Source organism: Mus musculus, chromosome X (assembly GCF_000001635.26).
Source record: "Mus musculus strain C57BL/6J chromosome X, GRCm38.p6 C57BL/6J".
In the NCBI taxonomy this organism is placed as follows: Eukaryota; Metazoa; Chordata; class Mammalia; order Rodentia; family Muridae; genus Mus; species Mus musculus.
Window position 1 is genome coordinate 53,758,124 of NC_000086.7, and position 18,768 is coordinate 53,776,891.

At 42.0% G+C, this 18,768-nt stretch overlaps 1 protein-coding gene and 2 pseudogenes across 1 annotated transcript; 2 read left to right on the forward strand and 1 right to left on the reverse strand.

Moving 5' to 3' along the window:
* The first annotated feature begins 4,664 nt into the window (after positions 1 to 4,664).
* Positions 4,665 to 4,895, forward strand: Gm6025 (annotated as a pseudogene).
* A 9,667-nt stretch (positions 4,896 to 14,562) lies between these two features.
* Positions 14,563 to 18,271, reverse strand: Zfp36l3 (zinc finger protein 36, C3H type-like 3). The gene is made up of 2 exons (NM_001009549.2): positions 15,927 to 18,271; positions 14,563 to 14,830 (listed from the first exon to the last, which is right to left on the reverse strand). The coding sequence occupies exon 1, from the start codon at positions 18,120 to 18,122 to the stop codon at positions 15,945 to 15,947; it is 2,178 nt and encodes a 725-aa protein (NP_001009549.1). The 5' UTR covers positions 18,123 to 18,271; the 3' UTR covers positions 14,563 to 14,830; positions 15,927 to 15,944.
* On the forward strand, positions 14,656 to 15,006 carry Gm14593 (annotated as a pseudogene).
* Positions 18,272 to 18,768: the final 497 nt, after the last annotated feature.

An 18,768-nucleotide genomic window follows, 5' to 3' on the forward strand; every position in this document is an offset into this window, starting at 1 on the left:
GGAACTTGGGTCATGTAGGTTGGTATAGGGTGAGGTACAGCTTATTAGAAAGGACCAGTTGGGGTGAATGAATGTGGACATTAACCAGCCCATTAGAATTGTTTTAAAGTTTTACATTTGGAGCTAGAGAGATAGCTCAGTGGCTAAGAGCATACGCCATTTTTCCCGAGGGACCTGAGTTTGATTCCTAGCACATCAGATGGCTTACAGTTCCCTGTAACCCTAGCTCCGGGGGAAATCTGACACCTTGGAGTTTTATGGGCACTTGTGTTCATGTGAACATACCCTCCCATACACGTAATCAAAATAATTTTTAAAATTAAAGAGAAAAAAAGCCAGGCAGTAGTGGTACATGCCTTTAATCCCACCACTCAAAAGTTCGAGACCAGCCTGCTCAACACAGTGAGTACCAGGATAGTCAGAGCTACTCAAAAGAAATCCTGTCTGGAAAAATAAATTTTAAAAATTTAAAAAGAAATAAAAATGTACATTTATTTGTGGGTAAGGCATATAGTGATTGTGTATAGGTTAGAGAACACCTTGAGGGAGTCAGTCATTTCTGTCCATTATTTGGTCCTTGTCAGGCCAGGCAGCAGGCACCTTTACCTTTAAACAATTTCCAACAGGCTGATAAAGTCCTGTAGTTTCTCTGAAAAATGGATGGGCTTGGGGTCTTCCAATTGTACAAAAGTCACTAGTAGAAAAGGACAGGGTTGGAATTGAACTATCACTTTCCCCCTTGGCATAACTAGGAAAACTATATCTCCCTTGCCTGGCCTCACCTAGCTGCTTACAGCAGCTCCGAGACCTATTTCCTACTCCTAACCTGTACTCTGCTTAGTTGACAGGGGGCACCTAGGATGACAGGCCAGGCCCCTCCCCACTACACACAGACAACAGGACTGAGACCCTGGGATGAGGAGCAATACTCAGACGACTAAAGAAGCCCAAAGTGAAGCCAGACACTGGTAGTGCATGCCTTTAATCCCAGCACTTGGGAGGCAGAGGCAGGTGGATTTCTGAGTTCGAGCCCAGCCTGGTCTACTCCTAAAAACCAAACTTATTTCTGGAGGTGTTCAGATTCACCTATTGTTTTTTTTTTAGGGGGGGGGGATGTTGATATTGTGCCCCCAGAGCACATTGTAGCAATTGGTCAGAGAAGATTTTCCCTGGATCCTGGAATATCTAAGGTTGTACACTCTAATAGTCCTCTCCAGCCAGGGTATACACTCTTGCCTGATCCTGGGAGTTCCTAGACCCCTAAATGTAGAGGTACAGTCTCTGAATCTTTCTGTGTTCTCCAGCGTGTTACAGGGAACCCACAAGAGATGACCAGAATTTGATCTCCTTGATGGAGAATTCTGTGAAAAATTGCTCAACTCTATTTTAGGAACACGTAATCAAGAGCCCTAGTTAACAGCTTCTCTTACCTTCTGTTAAACTACCTGCTTGTGCATATCTCTCCTTACAAATAATAGCTTATTTTAGCTTCTGTTTAACTGCTTATTTGCAACTTCCCCAACCCCACTCCTCAGCTGGTGAGTGAGATACCAAGATATTCTTTTTTTCTTTAAAAAATCCTTACCCTAAATACTCAAGGCTATACTTGGCTCCTCAAAAACCTTGTATAACCCAAGCTAATTGGAACAAATACTTTCATTTGGCTAAAACTGCCTAAGTGGTCATTTCTGGTGGTTTCCCCATAACAGCGTGTTGCTAAATTTTAAAAATGTATTTGGACAAGACCTTAGCATCAGAATCACTCCCTTTAGACTGGAATTACAGATGATTGTGAGCCACCATCTGGGTGCTGAGAATCAAACCCCTGTCCTCTGCAAAAGCAACAAGTGCTCTTACCCACTTAGGCATCTCCATAGCTGTGATATTTGTGAGTCTTTGTTATTGCCTACTATTTTGTTTACTGTCTTTTTAGTATGCTTTGAAAGTTTTCTTTTGTAGTTCTAACATAAGTTACGTGAGACATTGTTTAAGGCAATGTTTTTCTAGTTCTTTGTAAAATGTCATTGTCATTAAGATGAGGATTTTTATTAATCTGTAAATTACTTTAGAAAATGTAGGTATTTAATAATATTATTTGAAAATAATGATAGTTTTCCTTTTTACTTTTCAACTCTTACCTTCTCCTTCCCCCTTTTTTGATTATATGGGTAAGATGCTTTATTATGAATGACTAGATCATCAATATTTGATACTCTCTGCTTTAAACCCATTGTTAAGGACATGCTTCTGTGGTTTCTGTTAATGGTGATAGTTTATGTTTATGTAGGTTTTTGGTAGTTTCCCCTTTTAAATGTTTACCTTCTGCTTTTAATTTGTAAGAGACGTTGCTTCTTCATTTTTTAAAAATTTTAATTCATAAACATATTGCCACTTACTAAATTGTATTTCTATATATGTTTAAATGATCATATGCCTTTCCCTTTGAGGTGTTATGCTGAATAAAACTTATATGTGTTCCTAATGTTACAACAAATTTACCGTCTGGTAGTAAATGTGTGCTGGCAACAATTTAGTGGATTTTGAGTGCATGTTAGTGTTATTTGTTCATCATTTTGTTCCCATATGTGTGACAGAAACTAGATGGACCTTTGTCCTTATTTTGTCCTGTTTTAGTTTAGTATTAAAGTTCTGAACAATGCTGTTCCTTTTTCTCTCCTTGAGATTTTTTTTATATTGAGGCTTTTTTATATTTTCATTGTGAACCCTGTCTTTTATTTTTTTTTCTCTATTTACATTCCTTATATACCTTTTGGAATTTCCCCTTTTTAGTCTTTAATTTTATTTTAGAAATGAATGTCATTATTTTATTTTACTTAATTATAATTTTATTATACCACATTACAGAAGGTCATTTTTATAGATATATGCTATATACTTTGAGCATGTTCCATATTGTCACTGGTGTATTCTTCAGTGACCACCTGAAGAAAGGCAAAAATACCCCTTCTTGATACCCGCTCTTAGGTTTAGTCACTGTCACTGAGCTGTATTGTTATTATATTATTAATATTGCTGACATGAAGAATTCCAGGGTTTTCTAAGTGTCCAGACAACCTTGAATTTCTGGAGCAAACTACTTTGGTCACAGAAGTTATTTGGGAGAACAACTGAAAAAAAAACTGAAATTTGTTGGCTGGTTTTGTTTCTGTTTCTCATGAGGCACACAATGCATCTTGCTATTGTATGACCTCTATTTGATGTCAGCTTGGTTGCTAAATTTTTTGCTAACTTCAGTAAATAAATTAGAAGGTATTAGATTGACACTAACTTTTCCCCATAGTTTTATTTAGTTTTTTAATCTCATGAGTTCTTAGACTTTGTTTTCTAATCCATATTCCACGTGCCATTATTTGCATGTTTTTTATATATTTGGAAATAACTTTACAAATATTTCTGTTTATATTGTTGACTTTTGAGATAGGGTCTTATATAGCCCTGAGTAGCCTCAAACTTTATATATAGCTGAGAAAAATTTTGATCTCCTGATTCTTCACCAATGCCAGTGGAACAGACTTCAATGTTGGCTTCCACATTTTATAAGAGAAAGATGACTCTTACAGCATTACATCCAGGAATTAGAATGTAATACCCAGTAGTCTGGCTCCAGAGTATGACAACACACATATGCCACTGTCATATGCAGATAAAATAGCCTGGAGAAACACACCGGGTGGAGGGAGGAAGGGCCTGAATTCTAACCCCAATCTCTTCTTCTTACAGGCTATCAAACCAAGAGTGGGTTATGTCATCTTAACCTTGGGTGACCTCATTGATAAGAAACAAGTCTTGGAGTCCTGGACATTCTTGAGTTCAGTCTATAGACCAGGCTTGTGTCAAACTTAGTGATTTGCCTGCTTCTGCTGCTTGAGTACTAGGATAAAAGCATATACTACCACTAAGATAGTTATTTGGAAAGTCTCCCTTCAGGTCTTGTGCGTTTGGAGATTTCATGGGATTGGGCAACATGAGCAACATTCCTCCTTCTGCAGCAAATGATACTATAGTTTTTGTCTCCTCTCAAATTCATGTTGAAACTTAGCCAAAAACCTAATGGTGCAAAGAGGTGAGTCCTTTGGGGAATGATTTAACTCATGAGGGTAGAACCTTTATGAATGGGACTTATAAAAGGCTAGATGGGAAAAAGTCCTTATTTTTACCACTGTATTTATGTCTTCTGGCATTTAAGAACCTGAATTTCCTCCTCTCCAGAAGGCACATTATTGAAAATGTGTTAGAAGCAGAGCAGCCCTTATTAGACAACTGTATTGCTAGGAAATTCAGTTTAGGATCCTCAAATGCCAGATGTACGATGAAAGAAAATTTTATTCTTCAAACAATATCTGGTCTCACATATTCTTATAAAGTAGCACAAATGGATTAAGGTACATTCTGTTGTTCTGTAGAATTCTAGTGGAACTAATTATTCCAAAACTTTAACCCCTCTGAAGGCCACTTTCTACTTATGTATTAATTTCCATACTAATAATATCATTAGGTTAATTAGTCTATGAATGTTTTATGATTTTATGTTTTATGTCCATTGTGATCACTATTAAATTTCTAAATAGGTGTAGATTCTGTAGAGGCAAAACAATTTTTTTAAAAGTGCTTTTCTGTTCTCTCTGGTTCTTGCCCCTGTGCAGATGTCAGATCTCATTGCCGAGCTTTGGAAAATTGAGGAAATCAAGGACGTTCTGCTCATAGCTAGGCAGAAGGATGCCAAATCTGTCAAGATCAAAAAGAAAAAGGATAATATGAAGTTCAAGTTTCGCTGTAACAGGTACTTTTATACCCTGGTTATCACAGACAAGGAGAAGGCAGAGAAGCTGAAGCAGTCCCTACTCCCAGGGTTGGGAGGGAAGGAGCTGAAATGATCCAGACCTCTGCATATGACTATTAAAAACCCTGAAAAGTCAAAAAGAAAAAAAAAAAGCAAAATTTCTCATTTTCTAGAGCTGAACTGCTTGGAACCTACCTAATTATTTACAGGTCTTATACAAACAAGTAGAGACAAACTTCTAATTTGTTCCTGGTGCCTCACCTTAAATATTCTCAAGAAGGACACAACATTATATATTTCATTGTCCCCAAATACTGGTCTATATAATCCTACTCAAGTAACTCAAAAGGTCAGGCCAGAGAAATTTATTCACCTGTTATAAAGGGACTCATCCATTCTCAGAGGAACAATTCTCTCTCTGAGATTTTCCACTGTATTTATGTTCGTGATTGTCTAATCATTTTTTTAATATAAATTTAATCAATGCATTTCATTTTGATAAAAATGACATTTACTTTTTTAGATTTATTTATTTTATGCATACAAGTGTTTTATATGCATGTACATGTAGGTGGAGGTCAGAAGAGGTTGTTGGATTCCCTGGCACAGGGGTTATGGTTGGTTGTGGACCACCATGTAGATGTTGGAAAACTAGCCAATGCTGTTAACTGTGAAGCCATCTTGCTAGCCCACAAGCTTATTTATAAATTGTTATAATATTGAACAGCTGAAAATTTCACTGTAACATTCTGACTTGCATTTATGCTTTATATTCAGCATGCCCCATCATGGGAAATAATCTTTTTTTAGTATAATGTGTTAAGTTTTTGAAAACTTCATAAATGTGCCTAGTATATTTGATCATATTAAACCTACTCTTTCCTCTTTCCTCTTTCCCCATGTCCATCCCCTTCCCTTCCCCCCAACTTTCTTCATGTCTTCTTCTTCTTCTTCTTCTTCTTCTTCTTCTTCTTCTTCTTCTTCTTCTTCTTCTTCTTCTTCTTCTTCTTCTTCTTCTTCTTCTTCTTCTTCTTCTTCTCCTCTCCTTCCCCTCCTCCTTCTCCTCCTCCTCTTCCTCCTCCTTCTCCTCCTCCTCCTTCTCCTTCTTCTTCTTCTGTAATTCAGTTATCCTTCTAGTGTGAAAATCAGTCTATTTTGTGCTACTTGTATATTCATGGGTGTAGGGAAATCCACTGGAGCATGACTAACCTACTGGGTGCTGCATTCTTAATGAAATCTATTTCTCCCTCTTCTAGTAGGTATCAATATTCAATAGCTCCTTAGCTAAGAGGAGGAGTTCACGAGCCACTTTGCAATTCATTATAGAATGTTGACTGGCTTGATTTTGTATGAGTTCTGTAGAGGAAAACACAGCTTTTTTGAATTTGTAACTTCAATTGTTCTGACATGTCCAGAAGACAGCCTTACTCCTCCCTGACCTTTGACCCTGTAATCTTTTGCCATCTTTTCCATGATCATCCCTGAACCTTAGGCAGAGGGGTTGTGCTGGACAGTTTTATGTCAACTTGACACAAGCTAAAGTCATCTGAGAAGAAGGAACCTCAATTGTGAAAATGACTCCATAAAATCGGGCCATAGGCAAGCCTAGGCAGTTTTCTTACTTAGTGATTGATGGCAAAGGGTCTAGCCCGTTGTGGGTGATACCATCCATGCCCTAGTGGTTGGCTTCTGTAAGAAAGTAGGCTGATGACATGAAGATTTGTACCCAGTCTTATTGTAATTTTTTATGCCATGTTCGGTTGATATCTCTGGGAGGCATTCTCTCTCTCTCTCTCTCTCTCTCTCTCTCTTTCAGCGTATATGCAAAGAATAGAAACAAAAACAGACCGAGGAAACCAAGAGGAACAAGCCAGTAAGCAGTACCCTTCCATGGCCTTTGAATCAGCACCTTCCTCCAGGTTCCTGCTCTGTGTGAGCTATGATATGGATGTGTAAGCAAAATAAACCCTTTTCTCCTCAAGTTACTTTTGGTCGTGGTGATTTATCATGAAACTATAACTAAGATGGGGGTGTAATATTGATGATTAAGCATAGTCTTTAGATGTATGAGAGGATATTGTAGATCTGAATGACATAGATTAGCATCTGAATTGGATTTATAACATGCTGAAGCATACAGAAGGGGCTAAACAAAAAGAAAAGTAGAAGATGGGACCTACTGTACAGGTTACAGAAAAGAAAATATGTCAAGATTTATGTCAAGCTACTGTTCCTAGGAGAAAACTAATGAGAAACCAAATGTGTTTGTGAGTGTTTGGAAGGTTCTAAAGCACCTAATGACAGCCCATCAAAGGGATAGAAGAAATAAACAACAGTGGTAGACATATGGTTCTCAATGTAGGTCTATACTAAAGACTAAAGGAATTTCATGGGATGGGAAACATCCTTAATATTATGGCCAAACTGACTCAAAACCGAGAGCAGCCATATATAGCAACCAGATGCCCAATGAATTGCCAATTGTTTGATACTTTGCTATTGTGAAAAGAAAAAAAAACTTGTTTTTTTTTTTTTTTGGTGAATACTGGAACCAAGTGGCTATTAATCTGTGGTAACCCCCAAAACACTGTGACAGATGGGCAGAAGTTGAATATAAAGTAGAATAGTTCATGTGGAAAGGACTAGGTTTGGTTTAGGAGTAGGCAGTCACCCCAAGTGTATACTCTGCTCATTTCTCTCCTGCAAGAGAATGTCCTACGAGTGAGACACACACCACACACCACCACCTTGAGAATGAGAATTGTAAAAGCAGTCATATAGAGTTAACTAAAGTACTTTGGCCTAACCATATTGCTACACTCAATATCACACTTTCGACAAAATAGCTGATGAAAAATGATGGGCAATTTCTATCTTTTTTTTTTTATATATATTCCATTACCAGCTAATTCTCCAAACCAATTCCCATTCACTTTGAATGCCATTCTGAATATTGCTTGTATGTAATCTTCACAAATCCCACTGTTTGTTATGGGATGTTGACCCTGGCACTGGCTCTGTTATCCCATCCACCCTCTGTGAAAAGTTTTCATTACATTGCTGATATGATGTTCAACTTTGCATGCCTTGAAGATTTAGAAAGCATGTAAAAAAAATATAAGAAATGAAGATGAGGTGTGAACCTGCAGGTAACCTTTTTTATAAACTTTGCCTACCAACCAGGTTGTTTACAAAGCCTGGCACAGCTGCCAAAGTTTTGGATAGATAAATCATAAAGGCCTTTAGAAGATGACCTTACCAACAAGGTGGCATTTTTAGCAAAGATGTGAATAAAGTGTGGGAACAAGAGAGTTGAGTTGAGTAGCTGAGAAAGAATGGGTCAGAAAGAGGTAAATTCATAGGCCATGAAACATCTCCGTATCTAGCTTGTTCAGTGAAAAAGAGGTCATTCTTCCCTGTATAGAGATAAAGGAAACAAGTGGACAATTCTAGATGTCAATGAAAACCAGAGGATCAAAAACGTCATCAGGAAGATAGCTAACATTACTATTTAATTTGCCAAATATAATAAATGCATATCTATTTGTTGTCCAGTCTGTGTTCACCATTGCCATCAGAATAGGCCCAACCTCCTTACAGCTGTGTTCTATGGAAACTAGCTGTCTGACTTCTCCACATCTAGTAAGAACTTGTAATGTCTAGAAGATCCCTTCATTCTTGTTCACCTTATGTAGCTTCTATGGTACTCCATACTTGAAGGAATTCTTAGCATATTGTTCTATTTTTGCCCTTGCATATATGTCTTCCACTAACATAGTATGTACTATGTGTCCTGATTAATTCGTTCTTTCCTCTTTGTACTTCACTATCAGGGTCTCTCTTCCTTGTTTTTTCTAGGGTATAGTTTCCCTCATTGTGTTGGAGTTTTCCATCTATTATTCTTTGAAGGGCTGGATTTGTAGAAAGATATTGTGTAAATTTGGTTTTGTCATGGGATATCTTGGTTTCTCTGTATATGGTAATTGAAAGTTTGGCTGGGTATAGTAGCCTAGGATGACATTTGTGTTCTCTTAGGGTCTGTATGACATCTGCCCTGTATCTTCTGGCTTTCATAGTCTCTGGTGAAAATTCTGGAGTAATTCTGATAGATCTGCCCTTATATGTTACTTGACCTTTTTCCCCTTACTGCTTTTAATATTCTTTCTTTGTTTAGTGAATTTGGTGTTTTGATTATTATATGTAGGGACGAATTTCTTTTTGGTCCAGTCTATTTGGAGTTCTGTAGGCTTCTTGTTCATGGGCATCTCTTTTTTTTTTTTAGGTTAGGGGAGTTTTCTTCTATAATTTTGTTGAAGATATTTGCTGGCCCTTTGACTTGGGAATCTTCTCTCTCTTCTATACCTATTATCCGTAGGTTTTGTCTTCTCATTGTGTCCTGGATTTCCTGGATGTTTTGGGTTAGGAGCTTTTTTTGCTTTTTTATTTTCTTTGACTGTTGTGTCAATGTTTTTAATGGTATCTTCTGCACCTGAGATTCTCTCTTCTATCTCTTGTATTCTGTTGGTGATGCTTAGTCCGCATGTAAAAGTCATGTGGGCTTGATGGTCTTATCTCTCAGGACTCAGGAGGCTGAGACAGAAATTCCTAAAGCAATCTATCTAGCTAGAATAGCCAAAATTGCCATGCTTCAAGTGGGGATAGGAATTTTGTTTGTGTGGGGTCAATGTTGAAAAGTCCTGGTAAAAGAGACACTCCAGTAGTATCCCTCCTTTGTTTCCTTCTCTAACCCAGTGGAAAAGAGATGAACATGAATAGAGTTTCTGTGATGGTCATTTGGCCAGCTGAGTGTGCATTATAAGCATCCCTGGATTGCAAGGACAGAAAGAAGAAACTGAGTCATATGCTATATTCTCTTGGGCCAAGCAGGGCAGGTGGTACAGGTAGAGAACCTAGTATATGTCTCAAAACATCTTTTCTCCTCATGTTACCAGATGCCACCACTGACAATATCTCTTACATTCTACTTCTTGTGGAGCTCAAGGCTAAGGCCCTTGAACAGACACTTGAGCCAACAGTTGAACCAAAAGAATATGAATGAGACTATACAAGAATGTTAGCCATCACAAGCAGAGCCTCATCTCCTTAGGGTCTTCTATACCCAACTCCACCTTAGTGACTGGCAAATATTGGGCAGCAGAAGAGTGCCATCATGGAGAAGAATGACATGAATATCTCTGCAGCTTTTATAGACAGTTGGTTGCTGAGACCCTGGGGGACCCAGGGGAATGACGTGCTACCTGCAGCATATAGAGCCAGCCAGCAACCAGGCCCTAATGAATTCGCAGTGGCTTGGGGGTGAGAAGCTACTATAGTCTCTGGTCTTCCTGGTAAAAGGTGTGAAGTCACACTCATAGGAATCTTGCAGGTTTCTGTAGAAATAGTTGTGGCAGTTTTAGCATAGTAGGGCATGAGCAGCTATGCCCTGATCTCTGGAGTCTATGCTATCTGTGGCAGACTACAGAATCTCTGGTTTCTGTTCCAGAGTCCCTGGCTCCTGTCTCATTATTAAGGTTGTTCTAGCTCTCAAATTATCTTTAATTCTTGCATAAAAGAGATAAACAATGTCTGGTGAAATGGCTCAACTGGTAAAAGTGCTGCTCTGCATGCATGATCATCTGCGTTTTTGCCACAGGACATACATAGTGGAAGAGAAGAATTGACTCCCACAAGTTGTCCTCTGGCTTTCACAATGAGGCCATGACATATCTACACATGTGCACAAACACAGAAGTAAGCAAAGAAAATTTTAAGATGATATAATTAAATTATTTGGCTGAATGCGACACTACGGAGACAAAAGTACCACACTGGGCTGGGCCAAGAAACCAAGTACTTTTCATTTTCTGTCAAATCTCAAAATTGTTTTCTAAGCTGTTTTGGGTAGTGCTGCTTCTGCTGCCCAGGAAGTTACACTTGAGAAACATTTATGGATATATGAGAATACTTCATTCCTCACTCCCAAATGTTCGTTCTCCATATATGGCCAACAAATTCTTTTTTGTTTTCCTTCGCAACACTGTATTCCTAGGGCCTCGAAGCATGCTTAGATTGCCTTATTGGCCACCACTTGCCATTTGGAAGCATTTCTAGGAGCTGTGTTGGTTTGAGTAAGAATGGCCCTTATAGGCTCCTTATTGAACGCTTAGTCTTTGTGGAATGGCGCTATTTGAAAGAATTAAAATAATTAGGAGGTGTGGCTTTGTTGGAGTGGGTATAGACTTGGTAGCAGAAGTGTGTCATTGAGATGGGCTTTGGGGTTTCAGAAGCCCATGCCAGATTCAGCTCTCTCGCAGCTGTTTGTGAATTACAATATAGAACTCTCAGCTACTTCTCCAGCACCATGTCTGCCTGGGTACTGCTATGTTTCCTGCAATGATGATAATGGACTAAGCCTCTAAAACTGTAAGCCATCTCCAAGTGAATGCTTTCTTTTATAAGAGGTGCCTTGGTCATGGTGTCTCTTCACAGCAACACAACAGTGACTAAGACAGAAATTTGTACCAGGGAGCAGAGTATTGCTGTGATAGGCCTGACTATGCAGTTTGTTGGAGTAATATGGAAGATTTTGTAACTTTTGACTAGAAAAGTAGTTGGAAACTTTAAACTGAGCTTAATGGACCATCCTAGTAGGAACATGGAAGACAGTACTGAGAGTGATTTGAACTACATGGGCCCAGCTCAAGAAGTTTCAGAGCAGAAGAATATTAGTAAGTGGCCTAGAGACCATTCTTGTGATATTTTTTGCAAAGAATGTGGCCACTTTCTGACTGGGTCCTAAAAAATCTGCCTTGGGCTAAATTCAAGAGTTTTAGATTAATGGCAATGAAAATCTTAGTATTGACTATGTCACATGATTATTAGTGGTCACTTTTACACAGATCTATAATGAAAAGGAGCAATCTGGGCACGGACAAAGACAAAACGTACAGTTTGAGGAGAAAAGGAGAACCAGGAAATGTAATATAGAAGACAGAAAGTTCAGGTCTTGAGGAAATAAGTTTGAAGAAGAGCCTGAGGCTAAATGGAATAAAGGGAGTGATGACTTCAGGGCAAGATGTTACCCAGCTAAGCTTCCACCTTGCAAAAGGTAATTAAAGAAAAGCTTAAACAGTGAAGGAAACCATCAACAACAGAAAGTTGATGCAAATGTAATTGAACAAGACGGCCAAGTTCCATCCCCAGGAAGCAGCAGAACTTCACAACTTATACTTCTGGCTTTAGAATCAAGGATAGAAGAAAGGAGTAATGAACTGTCCCTTCCTGGGCTAAGGAAAGCCACTGAAGTCAGACATGTGTCAGGGATGAACCTGAATGGAGGGCCAGAGAGGCCTTTGCATAAAGCTGTGAAGCTGAAGCCTGGATTGCCTTGGAGACCCCAAGATATTGGAGATGCCAGAGCTGTGGGATAGCTGCTGAGGAGAGATGCTATCAGGATGTAGAAACAGCTCAAGAGAAAAAAGTGTGCTGCAGTCAACAAAGCTGAAGGGAGTTGGAGAACGGAAGAGTACTTTGGCAACAGACATGGAGATGCAGAGTTTGGAGTTTGCCCAGCTGCTTTGCTTTGGTCCAGTATGTCCTCACTGGGCTCCCTTTCCTCCTTTTTGGAATTGTAATGTGTATCCTGTGCTGTTGTATCTTTTATAGGGACTGACACGAATCTCAGAAGAGACTTTGAACTTTTTTATTTTGAGATGACAAAATGTTCTCTTTTATTATATATTTTTTTGTTTTATCACTACTTATTCTTATTTTGTCATAGTAGACCACATCAAATATTTCAAAAATAGTTATAATTTAAGGAAATTTTAGTCTCAATGAGAAACAAATATTTCAGACCAAATACAAAAGATATAAATATAAAATATTTTAGAAACTAATATAAAAGATCCAAGGCTGATTTATCAGCTCATGACTTTGATTCACCATTTACAAATTTGATACATCTGATTAACTCTCTGATGGTATTTAAAACATTCAAATGTCTGTGGGATATATTCTTCTAGCTGGACTGCCTCGTTTGGTCTCAGTGGAAGAGGAAGTACCTAACCTTGCAGAGACTTTATGTGTCTGGGTAAGGGGATACCCAGGGGGCCCCCACCTGCTCAGAGGATAAGGGGAGGTGAAGGGGAAGGGCTGTGGGAGGAGGTGTCTAGGAGAGGGTCAGTGAGTGGGATGTAAATAAAATAAGTAAAAATTAAAATTAAAATTAAAAAAGAATTCCGACAGAGAGACTTTGAATTTTTAAATGGTATTGAGATGATAAACTGTGTGAAGTTTTGAACTTAGACTAAATATACTTTGCATTATCATGTAGCTACCAGCTTATGTGGGCCAAGGAGTAGAATGTAGTGGCTTGAATAATAAGCAGACAGTGAATAATATGGGTCAAGGATGAGAAACAGAACATTGGATTCTACGGGTCAACAAAAAGAGTCTTCATAATTCATTAGTATGACCTAACAGTGCCAGTGCCCGTGGTGCCAAGATCATCCTGAGCCCTCTGCATCAAAAACCCCCCAAAATGTGAAAACAAACAAAGGGGTAGGTGGATCTTTAGAAGTTTAAGCCCAGCCTGATTTAAATAGTGAGTTCCAAATCAGTCAAGGTTACACAGGGAGACCCTGTACCCTCCCATCAAAATAATATTGATGATGATGGTGCCAGCATTGACCATAACATTAGCACTAAAAAAGTATTTTATATGTATGGTTGTTTTGTCCGAGTGTTTATCTATACAACCCATGTGCTTGATGCTAGCGGAGGGCAGAAGAGGGCATCTGATCTTCTAGAGCTACAGTTACAGACCTGTGGGAGCCACTGTGTGAGTGTGGAGATTTTAATTAGGGTGCTAGGAAAGAGCAACCAGTGTGGGGTTTTTTTGTTGTTGTTTTGTTTTGTTTTTTTGAGACAGGGTTTCTCTGTGTAGCCCTGGCTGTCCTGGAACTCAATCTGTAGACCAGGCTAGCCTCGAACTCAGAAATCCACCTGCTTCTGCCTCCCAAGTGCTGGGATTAAAGCCGTGCACTACCACTGCCCGGCTGCAACCAGTGTTCTTAACTGAGGAGCCATCTCTTTAGCCCATAAACTTTTGCATTTCTATTTGAACAAGTCACCCAGACCTAAAACCGTAGTCACAGGAATCTTATGGAGCAGAAATAGTTACTGTCTTCATTTAACACTGAGTAAAGGTACCTGCTGGCAAGGCTGATGACCAGACTTCAATCCCCAAGATCCAAGAGGTAGAAAGAAATAACATTCCCACAAATAGTGTTTGTGGCCTTCTGGCCTCCACACATTCTCACATGACGAATAAATAATTTTCTTTAAAAAATAGTGTTATTTTGAAATTTTAATGGATGGAGGTGGTTTGTGGGAGGAATCCTACGCCTTTGAGCTATATTATTATTATTATTATTATTATTATTATTATTATTATTATTATTAGCTAGTGAAGGAGTCGAAGGGAGGGGGGTTCAATATCATCAGACATGTATCCACAGAGATAGGCCTGGTTAGGCTCTCTGTATCACAAAACAAAACAAAAACACCTGAACATGGGAAAGGGACCTGTGTGTAGAGGTACTTGTACGGGAGGAATTTGGCGTCTGGCTATGTCCTATATCAACTACAATGGGGCCACCCTGCCTTACAGTACTGACAATATTGGGAGGAAGATAAGGGAGGGTTGGGGGGGGGGAGAATAACCAGAGCCATTGTACATATATGAAACTGCAAAAGGAGACATTTAATAGACTACATTTTATTGAAAGATATATATGCACATAAATGTATAGAACCATGGAAAGAACATCTTTATATCCCATCCATTAATAATAGCAAACATAATATAGGAACGTATCTAGCTCTTTGGCCTCGCTGGTAGAAGCAAGATGATGAAAGGAACTTCATCCTTTGGAAAGCATCACAATAAGACATATATGCTGTGCCGCCGCTGTAGCTCCAAGGCCTACCACCTTCAGAAGTTGACCTGTGGCAAATGTGGCTAACCTGTCAAACACAAGAGAAAGTATAAGTGGAGTGGCAAGGCTAAGAGATGAAACACTACCGGGACTGGTCTGATGAGGCATGTAAGGATTGTCTATCGCAGATTCAGACATGGATTTCATGAAGGAACAACACCTAGACCCAAGAGGGCAGCTGTTGCAGCATCCAGTTCATCGTGAGGATTTCATTCAGTCATAAAATAAAAGTTTTGATTTCAAAAAAAAGAAAGAAAAAGGAATGTATCTATTGTTTTTTCATTAGCTAGATGGTCACAGTGCAAACAGAACTTTCAGCATATATTCTTCACAAGGTCATAAATAAATGGTTTTCTTTATATTGACTTAAGGCACAGCAGTGCAAATCTACCTAAAACCCTTAAAACTTAAGCAGTTTTTCCTCCAACAACTTAAGCTAATCTCTTCTGGAGGCTTCCAGAGAGCCCATGAAATGGCTCTATGCTAATCATCCACAAACTGGTGGTGATGAAACCAGTACCAAACTTTGGAAGGCAAGCTTCTCTTGACCCCCAAGTCACTTCTAATTTTGTTTTTAAAAACAGACAGAAACAACCACAGACTATGGAGGAGCCAAGGGTTCTTATCAAGGCATACTCTTGGCAAAATGTTGAATTCTAAAAGTATAGCAAGGGAGGGGGCGCTTGCTTGGCTGACACTGGTCAAAGACAATTCTAAGCCATTCAAGGTAAGAATTCCCACATCAGAGATGGAACTAAGGTTATCAAGGAAAAATATGCTGCTAGGCCTATTTTTTTTATTGTGTCTCACAAAAACGTGTGGGTTTTTTGTTGCTGTTTTTATCTTCTTCAGAACCACACATTGCTTAACACAAAAAAGTTCTTTGCCTTTTCCTTTCAACAAGAATTAAACTACATAATAACAATGAAAACAATAACCAAGACAAGAAAACCAAAACGGGAATGGGGTCCCCCGTAACCTTTGAGTCCAAGCTTTCAGAGAGACCCTCAAATTGTCCTATGGCTTTGTCACCCCACCCCACCCTACCCCCACGCCCAGTGCTTTCAACAGGGGAGAAACAGCAAGAGATTTCCCCCAACACCCTAACACCACCTCTTCCTTACCACTGGCATCTTTTTGCTTCATTTTTCAGAGTCTGAGAAGCGGCTGAAGATGGGCAGACGGCGGCTGGAGTTGGTGTTGTCGAATTCGGATTCATTGAGGCTGCTGGAGCTCGAGGAACGCCTCAGAAAGTCGTCTTCATCTTCGTCATCACTGACCAACAGGGAATCCAGGGTGCTGGTGACCACGTCGAACTCTAGCGACTCAGACTCAGACTCCGACTCGACATCTGGCAGTTGGAAGGTGAAGTGTGGTGCGGCACCCTCTGCAGCGGTGGCAGCAGTGATAGTAGTCGAGGATGTATTGCCCACAGTGGCAGTTGCAGCACCTGGAGCCAATATGCCGGTAGAGGCTGTGGCAACTCCTGGAGCAATAGCAACTCCCGGAGTGATGGCAGCCCTGGAAGTGATGGTAATTCTGGGAGCAAGGGCAGCCCCAGGAGCGAGAGCTGCCCTAGGAGCAAGGGTCGCCCCAGGAGCAAGTGCAGCCCCAGGAGTGAGGGCCGCTCCAGGGGCGAGGGCAGCCCCAGGAGCAAGGGCCGCCCTAGGAATGAGGGCCGCCCCAGGACGGAGGGTAGCCCCAGGAGGGAGGGCAGCCCTAGGAGCGAGGGCCGCCCCAGGAGCAAGTGCAGCCCCAGGAGTGAGGGCCGCTCCAGGAGGGAGGGCAGCCCTAGGAGCGAGGGCCGCCGCCCCAGGAGCAAATGCAGCCCTAGGAGCAAGGGCCGCCCTAGGAGCCACTGCTGCCCCAGGAGCGAGGGCAGCTCCAGTAGCCATGGCAGCACCAAGAGCCATGGCAGCCCCAGGAGTGAGGGTAGTCCCAGTAGCCATGGCAGCCCCAAAAGCGAGGGCCGCTCCAGTAGCCATGGCAGCCCCAGGAGCCATGGCAGCTCCAGGAGCAAGGGCCGCCCCAGCAGCCATGGCAGCTCCAAGAGCGAGGGCTGCCCCAGGAGTGAGGGCAGCTCCAGTAGCCATGGCAGCCCCAGTAGCCATGGCAGCTCCAAGAGCCATGGCCGCCCCAGGAGCAAGGGCTGCCGCAGGAGTGAGGGCTGCCGCAGGAGCAAGGGCAGCTCCAGGAGCCATGGCAGCACCAGGAGTAAGGGCAGGACCAACACTGGCCTGGCCAAAGATGGTGGCTGAAGGCAGAGGCCTGGCAAGGGGCATCTGGAACTGCGCGGAAGCTGCCAGGCCCATCTGCTGCTGGTTGTTGTAGAAGGCAGTGGGAGTCGTGGTAGCAGTGTTAGGGTTCTGGAATGCCACAGGAGAGAAGTCACCTGGCTCCTGGGGGAAGGCGAGGGCATCGTTGGCTGAGTTGTTGCTCGGGTCTTTGTCAGCATCTTTGTCGGGGTCTTTGTCAGCGTCGTGGGCTGTGGTAGAGGATGATGTTCTGCAGCACATCATCCGGAGGTTGGCGGCTGCAGGGTGTGATGAGGGCATAACCCCGCCTGAGCTCAACGCCTGCTGGTTGAGCTGCAGAGGTGCCTGGAGGGCTTGACTGTTGACCGACAGGAAGCCCGAAGGGCTGTCACTCTGCAGTCCGGGCTGCTGCTCCCCGTTAACGCCCAAATGCAGCACATTGGAGCCATTGAAGGAGCTGGGCTCCTCCAAGGTGCTCTCGGAAAGCACAGGTTGCTGCTCGGGCTGGTTGTGAATGAAGTGACAGCGAGTGCCATAGGGGCAAAAGCCAACGCTGTGGAAGGTGCGGCAAGGCTCCGTCTTGTACTTGGGGTGCCTTGACAGGGTACGCAGTTCGCGGTAGCCATGCGCGAACTGGCACTTGTGGCCATACTTGCAAATGCCGCTTTCCTCAAAGGGCCGACATAGCTCAGTCTTATAGCGCTCAGAAGTGGCCAGGGAGCTCGAGCCGCTCACCTTCTGTGGCTTAGGCTTCTGCTGCAGGCTATGTTCGCCATTCCGCGGGTGGATCTGCGACACCGCGTTAGCCTCTGAGGGCTCATGGGGAGCTTCCCAGGACACCGCACCAGTTGCCCCCGACTGACCATTATTGTAGCTGTTCAGGTCTCTCGCAAAACTGGACGAGCAGTCCTCGGTGAGGCTGGAGGCACTGGAACTGGGAGCCTGGTGGCCGAGCACTTGGGGGTCGCTGGAAGATGGTGGTGGAGCAGTGCCAGGTGTTGAGCTGGAGTTGGAAGAATCAGCCACATTAGTGTTGAGCGGGCGGTTCAGATTGTTGTTGGCCATAGTTTCTCGGTCTTGCACTCTAAGTCTCTATTGCAGAAAGTCCATAGAACTGTGAACATTGTCCTATGTCCTGCGCCGTTTTGAGCTTTAAGTAAGGAGGACCCGGAGAAACCTTCGAGGGAGGCAGAGCCAGCGAGCTCCAAACATGAGGCAAAAAGGGCAGGTAGGCGGAGCTGGGAGGAGCTAAAAGGTTGAGTCCCAGCCCAGCAGGAGGGCTGGGTGGGGTGGGGGAAAGGGCAAAAGCAGAGTAAGGCAGACGTACGTAAGATGTGCAGGTACGCCACCAAGTGGAGGATGAAGAGTAGTAGCAAAGATCTTAGCGCCTCTCTCACGCTCATGCATTCTGTTGAGTGTTAAAGCTGCTTTTCAGGCCCTCCTGCTGTGGGAGGGCTCTATTCTAATTTATCAGCTTCAAGATTTTTGCGTTTGTCCTAATATTTGAGTAAAGCAATGAAAGATAATCACTAGACTCCACATAATCCCATAACTCCCATGTTCTTGTAAAGAGCAGCCCAGTTAATGTTCCTCCGCTGCACACACCCCTCCCCCAACCTCACTCCCGCATATCCTATGGTTCAGCTGATACAGACTTGCAGCCAAACATGCCTGGAACCTACACCCTGGAGAGAACTGATTTCCTCCAGTT